At 43.1% G+C, this 12,173-nt stretch overlaps 1 protein-coding gene across 1 annotated transcript in view; it reads right to left on the bottom strand.

Annotated features, from left to right (window-relative positions):
- XIRP2 (xin actin binding repeat containing 2) overlaps positions 1 to 10,671 on the bottom strand; it is a 157,422-nt gene extending 146,751 nt beyond the window's left edge. Inside the window, exon 1 of the mRNA XM_084642741.1 lies at positions 10,020 to 10,671. Coding sequence (XP_084498867.1) covers positions 10,020 to 10,172 — 153 coding nt within the window. The 5' untranslated portion in view covers positions 10,173 to 10,671. The remainder of the gene's footprint in view (positions 1 to 10,019) is intronic.
- Between the last annotated feature and the right edge of the window lie 1,502 nt (positions 10,672 to 12,173).

The raw sequence follows: 12,173 nt of genomic DNA, 5'->3' as shown, positions 1-12,173 counted from the left end.
TTTAATTTGAACCATAGTGTAACCTAGCAACAATACTGACCATACTATTATAGAGAAGTTTCTAAATTAACATGTAAAAAAAATCTAAATTCTTTTAATCAAAATAAATCTTTCAATATGTAAACTGAGCTTTACTGTTTTTGTTTGGTTACCTTTAGCTTGGAAATAGATCTGCTTTTTAAAAACCAGTGCAATACCAGGAATAATTTTCGTATTTTTACACTGGAATTATTCATTTCTGATGTAAGCGTATCTATTGTTAAAAAATTCATTTATTTCAAAATGGTTGCATGAGTTGGGACTCTAAAAGTGTTCCTCTGAAATCCATGCAGCATCGGTAATTAGTCTCTCAGGCTGCTCAACTGAGAAATCCAGGTGGGATACAAGGTTATTGAAAATGGCTTGCAGTAAGTAGTCTTTAATCGTATAGTTCTCATTTCCTTTAGACCTCTTGGGTGCCTCTGGGAAAACTTTTAAAAGCATTCTATCTGGAAGCCATTCTCCTTAGATACCATATTTTCTATAGCAGTTTCCCCTCATTCTTTATGATTAATAGTATCTTTTGGGTGTCTTTTTTTCTTGTGTTTATCTGATCTGCTTATTCCTCACTTGAAGACAACAGTCTTAAAAATATCAAAAAACTTATTGTGATGTCACAAACAGAATTAAGACTTCAGGTGGAAAGTAACAGGGGCTGATAAACAAAGAATGCAGTCTTGTACAAATTTTACTGCTGGGGGAATTCTGTGCCAAAAAATTGAAAATTCTGTGCACAATATTTTAAAATTCTGCAAAATTCTACATCTTTTATTTGTCAAAGTAACATAATATAATCACACTGGTTTCAATTATTTTGGTAATTTATTTAAACTAAATACAATAGATGAAGAATGGGAGTGGGGAGCATTGGAAGAAATCTCCTAACCCCTTTGCCTAAAAGTAATGTAGTTAGGTTTGACCCTTTATTTCTAGTTATTAGTCAACAAATATATGCAGCCATATGCTTAATGTTGCATCATAGGTAAGGCTACGTTTTAGTCACGGGTATTTTCAATAAAAGTCATAGACAGGTCATGGGCAGTAAACAAAAATTCACAGCCCATGACCTGTCCATGACTTTTACTATATACCCCTAACTAAAACTTGGGGGATGGCCGGGGTGGAGGGGTTCCCGGGGTGCTGAAGGGTGGACGGGGGGGCACCGCAGGTGCTCGGGGATGGGGTGGGGCTGGGGCAGACTCCGGCTCCTAGGAAGCAGCGACCTACAGCTCCTAGCTCTAGGTGCTGCCTCCACTCCGCCCCAAGCCCTGGTTCGACCATCCACAACAGGCTGCTGTAGAATTCACGGAGGTGACGGAATGTCACAGAATCCGTGACTTCAGTGACCTCCGTGATAAACATGGAGCCTTAATCATAGGCAACTGAAAAGTAAGTGAAGGCTGGGGAATCAAATTCACAATTTATATTAGCTACTGACCATCTCCAGAAAGGTCAGAAGCAAACAGTTCATGGAGCACATTTTGATAGGAAATTTTCAGTTCAAAAATTTAGATCAGTTCTAATCACTAAAGGACCACAAGAATTTATAAGGCCATAGTGTCCTTTACACCAGTCTGGCAATCTAAAGGAGCCATAAAACTTTTACATCTGTTTTATGCTCCTGGGGGAATTCACAAAAACAATGGGAACAATTCACTAAGCAGGCAGGCTGCTACATTCTGCTCCACCTGAGAGGACAGAGCCTGCCCCATGCTTATCTCCTCAGAAACACCACGAAGCTCTTCCCCTCCACACCAAGCATGCCGCAATAGAAAGTGAGAGGGACAGAGTGTCTCTCTCTTTCTCTCACACATTCACACTACCCATTTCTCTCCCCCACCATCCCCCCGGCAATGATTTATGTCTCTACAGGCTTTTCTGGGTGCCCAAACCGATCTGCCTGTGCTGCCAGGGAAGGGCGCATGACTGCTCATGCAACTTCCCTTTGTTTCCCCGTCAGAAGTCATTTTTCTGCAGGGAACCAAACAAATCTGCGGGGGACATGAATTCTGTGCATGTGCAGTGATGCAGAATTCCCCCAGGAGTAAAATTTCCTCAGTAATAAAGGATGAAGGAAGTTAGAGAATTGTATAAATTACATATGTCAGCAGAAATGCTTTTGAAAATGTTGTCCATGGGGTGTAGATAGTCTATTAATTTATAGAGTCATTGTCAACCCCCTGAAGGTGTCTTTTGTTACCTGTGTCAAATACAAAAAGAAGTCTCCAAAAGTAATTTGAGAGTAGTTTATTGCTACCTGTTTAAATCCTGCCTGCCTGCTAGTTGTTGTAAATATTCAGGAAAAAAAAAGAACATCCACAATATAGTGATCACTTCTGAAGAGCAGTTTCTGGTTAACATACATAAATTGGGGGAATTACAGTGAATTCGCTTTTTGGACTGACACATGAATAACATGAACTATAAAAACCTGAAAATATTTTAAATGGAATGTCAGACAGCCTTAATTATACAGCTAGTTGTATGAGATGTTATGTTTTCTTCTTATTGCCTTTGCCAGTACGAAAGTGCTCACACATACCTAGGTTTGGTGCAGAGTAGGCATTTGATTAAATTACACTCAAACTTGCATTTTTGAACTGTTTTCTACCTCCTCAAAAATATGCATGATGCATGGCCACACTTCACAGCAATTTATCTCATGACATACCCTAAATGACTTACATTGACATAAAACAAGTTAGCACACTATTAAGTGTCATAAATCATTGATATTCAGTAACTTCCAGAGAGAAGAAACATTAATGGAGCTTGAATGACTTTCAGGTGTCTGAAACCCAGTGAGTTCTATCCATTAAACATAAAGAAAGGACTACGTAGGAGAATCCTTTTTGGTTTAAGAAGAAAAATGTATTAGCCATTTACATATTTTAAAGGTATTACATTAGGACAAACAAATATCAATAGGGCCATAATAACAAAGTTAAGACTAGATGTTCATAAAGGTTCCTTCTGCCCTTAAAATCCATGAATCACTACTGCACAAATATTTAGGCATATATCTTCCCTTTGATGCAAGTACCTAACTATGATGGGTGTTCATTGAAAGGTGATAGATCCACTCTTTCTTTTTTTTTTCTTATTTAGGATGTGACACTTCAGATCTGTGCACAAATGGAGCGACAGCATTTGATATTTTCTGAAGAAACTCGCATCTCCATAAAGCGTTCTAAATAAATCCTGACTTCTTTCTCAATATGTTCACCCCTAGTCCATGAATGGACATGGGGAGGAAATGTGCTTGCAAAGAAAGTTTGATTTGCCCCAGCCTGCCTTGTTATGTCAGTGAAAACCAGTGCATGGACTGACAACAGCTTTCTCAGCTGAAAGAAAGTCAGCATTGCTTTATATCTTTGTCTGGTGGCTGGCATGTCATTTCAAATTCTTGTACATCAATTTGACATGTTAAATGAGATGGGACTGCAGTTGCCTTTCAAAGTTTTAAAGAGTGTGTAAATATTTTTGCTTGGGAATTCTGCCATCAGTCCATAATGTCTTGCCCAACAAAAATAAAGCACTAGACAGACAGAAACTCTTGCAAACTAGATTATATAACAGAGTTGTCAGGCTGGCAAATGGTACCACTTATTCACCACTCAAATTAGAAGTCTGCTTGGGCCTAATTTTAAAGCCCGATCTGGACACAAACCCAACCTGGGCATAGGCGACCCAAGAATGTCAAGACCTTTTCAGACATGATGCTTCCCCCTAAAACTCTGTGAGTGACACTGCCGCCATCTCATCCTTGGGGCTCAACCTAGTCGAGACTTCCGACGCTCTGTGCCTGAGGGATTGGTGCAGTGGTGTCTGTGTGCCCTGCTCCTGCCAGCCACAAGCACCTCTCTTCACTGTGTGTGCTGCAGAACGAAAGGTTCTGTAACTCGTTGGCACGCTCCCTATGCAACACACACTGCACAGCAAGGTAGATGCAACTAGCACAAGTGGGGCACACAGCCACACCCACTCCAACCACATGGGCAGGAGGAGGAGGTACAACTACTTGACCTGAGCCCAAGAGAGTCAGATTGTTTTCTGATTCAACCAAAGCAGCCATTTGTAGTTTGGGTCCCACTGAGTTCAGGTCAGGTTGCAAGGCTCTAATTTAAAAATTATCCTAACCCAAATAACTCCAACAGAAAAAATTAAAGTATATGAAATATAGCTTGAAGATATTGGTCAAAATTTTCTGCCTCAGTGCACCATCTAAGCACTTCCCAAGTCAATTAGGTCTGATTGGTGAGGTCCCTAGTAGACTTCATGAGTCTTCTGTTCGTCTCCCTTCTCTGGTAGATGACTATATTCTTAGGCCCTATGTGTATGTGGGTCTTTTTTCTCTTTTGCCCTTCCAATATTATTTTGTCTATGGTAGGAAAGTTTTGTCAAAGAGGGAGAGTTTTTTGCAGTATTACCAGAAAGTGGTCAGACTCCAAATTAGTCTGATGTCCTCTGGAAGTATGTTTCAAAGACTAACCCACCTGACCAAAAACAATTTGTCTCCAGCTCTTACGTGCTTCACCCTGACTTTTGATGGCTGGCTGTATTGTCCTAGAGGAGCATAGCGTCTTGCTGGCTCATGAATGGAAATGTGGTTGCTGATGTCACTGGGTGCTGACCCAGTGATGGCCTTGAAAAGTATGATGCCCAAAGTTAGGAACCTAGATCCAGATTTAGGTACCTAATTTGATGTGGCCTGATTTTCAGAGGTTCTAATTACTTGCCACTCCTATTGAAATCAGTAAGAGTTGCTGGTGGTCATTACTTTGAAAAACAGACTAATCTGGTCTACATGCCAAAATATTGATCTAGGTACCTAACTTCAAGCAATCATGTTTGAAAATTTGTCCATTACTTATATTTAATGTGCCTAAAATTCCCTCTTTTACCAGATCAGTTCCTTCCCTCTTCCTTAACATTGTGACTGCTGCGTTTTGTAACTCTTTACCTGCAACAATGCCTCAACTTTCATTTTTTATTATTTTAGAAAATCAAGAGTATCAAATACTCACCCCAGCTTTTTGAAGATACTATGAATAAACCACTGTCACTATGCAAGTTGTTTGAGCCAACACTTTTCACTTTCCTGGATATTTTTGCTGGTCTTCTTTACACGTAGATTTCACAATGCTTTTATATTTCCTTTAAGTGACTGAGTTTAGTTGACCATTCAAACAGTATAAAATCTGTGCATGGATTTGTTCTTACTGGCATTGGTGTCTCCTATCCCCTTTTTTCATAAGCCTGTTGTTTGTGTAAAAGGAAATAAATGAACTTTGTACAGTAAACTCATATCTGCTGGTTTAAGGACCCTAACTAGAAACAGATTTGTGTAAGAGCCAAATCCTACAGCCATTAATCAGGGTCAGATGCTTCCCTTTCACACACAAAAGTGTACATAAGGAAAACACATGCCTTCTAAGATGCACAGCGCATCAAGAACTACTAATTTATGATATCTTCCAGTCATGAAAGGCTTGACATCAGCTAGGCTCTCTGGTATCAGCCCGTGATCAGGGAAACAAACAGGGAAGACCAAGAAAAAAGAAAAGGAGTACTTGTGGCACCTTAGAGACTAACAGATTTATTTGAGCATAAGCTTTCATGAGCTACAGCTCACTTCATCGGATGCATGTAGTGGAAAATACAGTGGGGAGATTTTATATACACAGAGAACTTGAAACAATGGGTGTTACCATACAGATTGTAACAAGAGTGATCAGGTAAGATGAGCTATTATTAGCAGGAGAGCGGGGTGGGGGGAAGAGGGGGAAACCTTTTGTAGTGATAACCAAGGTGAGCCATGAGGAACAGTGGTGGGGGGGGAGGGGAAATAAACATGGGGAAATAGTTTTACTTTGTGTAATGACACATCCACTTCCAGTCTTTATTCAAGCCTAAGTTAATTGTATCCAGTTTGCAAATTAATTCCAATTCAGCAGTCTCTCGTTGGAGTCTGATTTTGAAGGTTTTTTTGTTGAAGAATTGCCACTTTTAGGTCTGTAATCAAGTGACCAAAGACAGTGAAGTGTTCTCCGAATGGATTTTGAATGTTATCATTCTTGATGTCTGATTTGTGTCCATTTATTCTTTTACGTAGAGACTGTCCAGTTTGGCCAATGTACATGGCAGAGGGGCATTGCTGGCAAATGATGGCATATATCACTTTGGTAGATGTGAATGTGAACGAGGCTCTGATAGTGTGACTGATGTGATTATGCCCTGTGATGGTGTCCCCTGAATAGATATGTGGACACATTTGGCAACGGGATTTATTGCAAGGATAGGTTCCTGGGTTAGTGGTTTTGTTGTGTGGTGTGTAGCTCCTGGTGAGTATTTGCTTCATGCTGGGGGGCTGTATGTAAGCAAGGACTGGCCTGTCTCCCAAGATCTGTGAGAGTTATGGGTCGTCCTTCAGGATAGGTTGTAGATCCTTGATGATGCGCTGGAGAGGTTTTAGTTGGGGGCTGAAGGTGATGGCTAGTGGCATTCTGTTATTTTCTTTGTTGGACCTGTCCTGTAGAAGGTAACTTCTGGGTACTCTTCTGGCTCTGTCAATCTGTTTCTTCACTTCAGCAGGTGGGTACTGTAGTTGTAAGAATGCTTGTTAGAGATCTTGTAGGTGTTTGTCTCTGTCTGAGGGGTTGGGGCAAATGTGGTTGTATCGTAGAGCTTGGCTATAGACAATGGATCATGTGGTGTGGTCTGGATGAAAGCTGGAGGCATGTAGGTAGGAACAGCGGTCAGTAGGTTTCTGGTATAGGGTGGTGTTTATGTGAACATCGCTTATTAGCACCGTAGTGTCCAGGAAGTGGATCTCTTGTGTGGACTGGTCCAGGCTGAGGTTGATGGTGGGATGGAAATTGTTGAAATCATGGTGGAATTCCTCAAGGGCTTCTTTTCCACGCGTCCAGATGATATAGATGTCATCAATGTAGCACAAGTAGAGTAGGGGCATTAGGGGACGAGAGCTGAGGAAGCGTTGTTCTAAGTCAGCCATAAAAATGTTGGCATGCTGTGGGGCCATGCGCGAACCCATAGCAGTGCCGCTGATTTGAAGGTATACATTGTCCTTGAATGTGAAATAGTTATGGGTGAAGACAAAGACTGGGAGTGGATGTTTCATTACACAAAGTAACACTATTTCCCCATGTTTATTTCCCCCCCCCACTCCCACTGTTCCTCACACGATCTTGTCAACCGCTGGAAATGGCCCACCTTGATTATCACTACAAAAGGTTTCCCCCCCTTCCCGCCTCCTCTCCCCTCTCTCCTGCTGGTAATAGCTCACCTTACCTGATCACTCTTGTTACAGTCTGTATGGTATCACCCATTGTTTCATGTTCTCTGTGTATATAAATCTCCCCACTGTATTTTCCACTGCTTGCATCCAATGAAGTGAGCTGTAGCTCACAAAAGCTTATGCTCAAATAAATTTGTTAGTCTCTAAGGTGCCACAAGTACTCCTTTTCTTTTTGCGGATACAGACTAACACGGCTGTTACTCTGAAACCAGGGAAGACCAAGCAAATCTCAAACCAAACAAATACTCTTCCCAACCCTGCATACCTCTGCACCTTCCAGCCCATCCTCTTTCCTCAGCAATAGGAGGACAATTTATAGCATATATTCCCACTGGCATACCAGCCCTGTACCACCCATCTCTCCATGGTCTCTGAAAACCATAAGGTAGTTATTGCTGTTTGGCACAGCCGTGTAAGAAAAAGAGCATGCTAGCGGCAGAAACTGTTACTGGTTCCCTCCACCAAGTGAAGCAGAGTATCACACTCTTGCAGTAGAAGGAATGGGGAACATATATTAGCCATCATTCTCCTCCTTGATTGTCCAACAGTGGGATAAGGGCCTTTCTGATCCTTTCCATTCTGTGATAATTGAAGGAAGCATATGCTTTCACAGACAAAACTTCCACTGACTTCAGCAATAACAAAAGTATTCCCTTTTCTGATAAATTATTAAATACAATTAAACATAACTATTTGGAAAATCTAGTTTTTATCTCTAATTACAGAAGATGGCTTATAATATGTGCTCTACATTATGCTGACTGTATAGATTTACTCTTCCTTTGGGTGAAACTCACCACAGAAGAGAGACATAAGATTTTCTGCACTAGTCTAGGCACAGTCTGGTAAAAAAGGTGTCACTGGAGTACAATCAGGGGTGGATCTCAGACCAGTCATCATGCAGCTTTAGTAGACCTAACACCCCAGGGCCTGCAGCATATACTTCACCTAATATCCATATAGGCTGAGGCAGTAGTTATGGGGTGGATTTTAGTCCCCAGCCCCAAACATCTGCACACTTAATCTCCACAAAGCCTGGTTGTTCAGACTTGATGTCTAAGTAGCATACACTCATCAAGAAGGCAACTAACCAGGATGGGCAGGAATGGTGTCCCTAGCCTCTGTTTGCCAGAAACTGGGAATGAGCAACAGGGAATGGATCACTTGATGATTACCTGTTCATTCCCTCTGGGGCACCTGGCATTGGCCATTGTCGGAAGACAGAATACTGGGCTAGGTGGACCTTTGGTCTGACCCAGTGTGGCCGTTCTTATGTTCTTCACTAAACATATTTGTTTTTCTTTTTTTTTTTTTAATTTTAAAACTGATATATGAAAGCTCTGTGAGAAGGAAACTATAATACATTTTTGCCATATGCTGGACGATTTGCATTAATAGTTCTGTTAAGTGATCTTTATTTCATGTCTGTAGTGATGGTAACCACCAACATATGGTACATACTTTCTCCAACTCTCCAAATACAGACCCAGCCTTCTCTCCCCACCACCCTTAAGTCTTTCTTTTAATTTAACTGTGTTAAAACACATTCTCTCTGTCACAGAGTGACTTTGTTTGTTTTCTGTTCTGGTTGGAAAAGCTGAAAATCTTTTTCTGATTCCAGATTCCTAATTTGTCCAGAACCTTGGGAAAGTCACTTCACTTCTCTGTTAAATGGGACTAATGATACTGACCTTTGTAAAGCACTTTGAGATCTACAAATGAGAGCGAAGTATTACTAAAAGAATTCATTGGCTGTCCAGGTGGGAAGTAAAGATCTCATGGAACTACTTGAAAAAAACCCTCTCAAACAGCCCATATTCTTTCTTTCAGTAAAAGTCATTAAAGAGCAAGGTAGCGTGTGAACTATTGTTGAATGCACAGTGCCTACCTCATTTGCTACACAGTCCCTGTACTGCCTATCTAACTTATTATTGTAAAGCACCAAGGGACACCTAGAGTAGCAAAGGAGCTAATTAAGACAAATTCTATTCTATAAATAAAATTGCCAAGTTAACAATGTAACTGAGCATCCTTAGTAACTTTTCCCAATAACTTTTCATACCTATACTGTAGATGCTAGCATTAAAATTGCTTCACACAATGAATTCACATAATACATCAGAGATCCTAACTGTACCCTATCGATGCTTTAGTGTACTCATTGATCTTACCTTAATTTAATAAAATGCTTCATGTTTTATCACCTCATTTCTCCCCCCCCCCTTTCCCTTGCTGAGTTTTTGGCCACTGCTCCATCCCCCTCTGACACACAGACAATACTAATGTTCAGGTTTGGACTCAACATGGCAGAATCAATTAGAGTTCGAGCTCTTCCTCCATCCCTGTGCTGTGCATAGAGGCAAGGCAGAGGTCTGAGACCTTAGATACCTTCAGCCACAAGGGGGAAAGGTCACATGCAAGATGGAAGAAGAACGGCCACTGTGAAGTCCTTTACTCTAGTCCCCCGGGGCCCAGGTCAGTGCCCTTGGGTCTTGGTGGCTGTCTCCTTCCATTACTTGGACTATGGGCCGATCAAGCAGCTGGGAAGAAGCAGGCTTGGACTAGTGTGTGCAGCCCTCGCTTGAGTTCAGCGGCAGGCCCTGGCCTGGCTCAGGGGGGAGAGGGGATGCGCGCGTGTCTGGCACCGGCCGGTGGCTCTTACCTGCCTGACTCCCGCTGCCGCGCCGCTGGGGGCCTCAAACCTGCTCCTCAGCTCCTCCCAGGGGATGGGGAAGCGCTCTAGCCTGCGGCGGCCGTCCCGGGGCTCCTCCTTGGCCACTTCAGCCCCCACGCTGGCCTGCGGCGCTTTCTCCATGGCGCTGCCGCTGCCGCCGCCCTCGCCGCCGCGGCTCTTATCCGGCGGCCGGCTCTGAACTCGCCCCTCTTGGCCGCCAGCTGCAGCTGCTCGGGTCTCCTCCTCCCGCAGGGCGGCGGCCGCTGCTGGCGCGGGGCAAGCTCTCCTCCCCTCCGGGGTCTGCGAGCGCCTGCGGCGGCGGCCTCCCGCGGAGCCCCCCCGGGGACCGGCCCTCAGCGCATCGCCCGACTCCCACTGCTGCTTGAGGCGCTCCAGGGAGCCCTTCTGGATCGGGAACTTCGCCAGCTCCAGGGCGCCCTGCAAAAGCACCACGCGGCGGGGTCAAAACACTTGGCACCAACGCGTGAAGGACACACGCGCCCGCCCCAGGTCCGCGCCTAGCCCGCGAGCCTAGCGTGTGGTGGGACCCCACAGGCGCGGCCAGAGGTGGTCCAGCCCAGGCTGCTCTGCGCCCCGAAGGTCAGGTCAGCCGAGAACGCCCTGGGAACTCTCCTTTGGAGGAGGGTAGGCGTTGGAAGTGAAGCGTCAGACGGTCAATGACATAAGCAACTTCCCAAGGGAAAGAAAGGTCCCAGCCTGCAGGAAACAGGCGCAGGAAGAGCCTATTGCCCCTCATTTCCTTCGATGCAGCACAGAGCCACTGAAGAACTGTTATGTGGAAACTCCTTATTGTTAAATGCTGGGAAAAGCATCACTAATAAGCTCAACTCTAAAAACAAATATTGCTCAGGTTTATGATCTGGAGCACTTCCAAGATTTCCTGGTCTAGAACAAAGCCCTATCATAAACACATCACTTGAAAATAAGTAACATTATTTTTCACTGTGGTGCAACCACTCTGAATGGAGTCCCATCTGCAAACAAGTCTTTCAGTCAGACCCACATTCACAAAGGTATTGAGGGTCCTCACTTCCATTGACCAAAGCCACCTGTGCTTTCATAAATACCCTAGAATGATGCAGAGATATCAGCCACTAAATATTAGAAAGCAGTTATTTACACATTGGATTTGGATAACTATCCAGGACTGTTTAAGATACAGTAAATTAAAATCCCAAATGTATATAGCTGAACTTGCTAGAAGAGTACAAAAGTGCCTGGAGATGACTAGACACCAGTGGTGGGATTTTTGCAACCAAACAGATCTTGTGCCTTAAAAGTCTCCCTCTCCTGTGGAGGATTTCCTACCCAACACTGTGAATTCCACTGAATAACAGGCAGTTTCTTAAAAAAAAAAAAAAGGGCATTACTTTCCCACAGAACAGAAGGAATTGTCCAGCTCCGATGGATTTGGGAAAAGAAGAACCATTTTTGTTCATGCGAGGCCTGACTAGTCAGTAGCTGGAATTTAGCTTGAACAAAAGAAATACAAAGCCTTTGTACACAACTTCATTAAAAATTTAGCACTAGAGACTTGCTAAAAGAAATGCAGACCTCAATATTTTAATGAGTAAGAGGGCTATTCTGGGCTGGATTCCTATTTCTGCACGATCCAGGCTGAAAAACTGCAATACTAAATTCATCTAGAGCCGTGTCTCTCCTTGGCAGACACCACTGGCAAGATTTGGATAGAGCCCTACTACACACTTTAAAAGAGGCCCTTCTCCTCTTTGGTACCTCTGCCCCTATAGCCATAGTTGAGTGCAAGGTGCATTAATTTGGACCCATAAAGTTGAAGATGTCTCTTTTATATTTCAGTAGTTTTGTAATGGGGTAGGAGGGATGTAAAAGGTGTCTTATTAACTGTCACAACTGATGATGGTGATCTCATCAGGATGGTTAATAAGAGACTCGACTCAAGGCCACTGTCCATGTTAATATAGGATGCATCTTTAGTCAAGAGAACTTTTACTTTTCATTGTACATACAGTTAGAACTGCCAGAGACACAGACCACTATGAACTTTCAATTTGCCAGTTACTGTATCTGTGGCTGGGAGGGTGTTACTTGAACAGAGAAAGGTAGTTGAAAAATATGTACAACTTCATGCCTGCTCTGCAG

The sequence above is a fragment of the Lepidochelys olivacea genome (genome assembly GCF_965140295.1).
Source record: "Lepidochelys olivacea isolate rLepOli2 genome assembly, chromosome: 11".
Taxonomy (NCBI): Eukaryota; Metazoa; Chordata; order Testudines; family Cheloniidae; genus Lepidochelys; species Lepidochelys olivacea.
The sequence above is the reverse complement of the archived record's forward strand: the minus strand, read 5'-3'. Positions and strand labels throughout refer to the sequence as shown.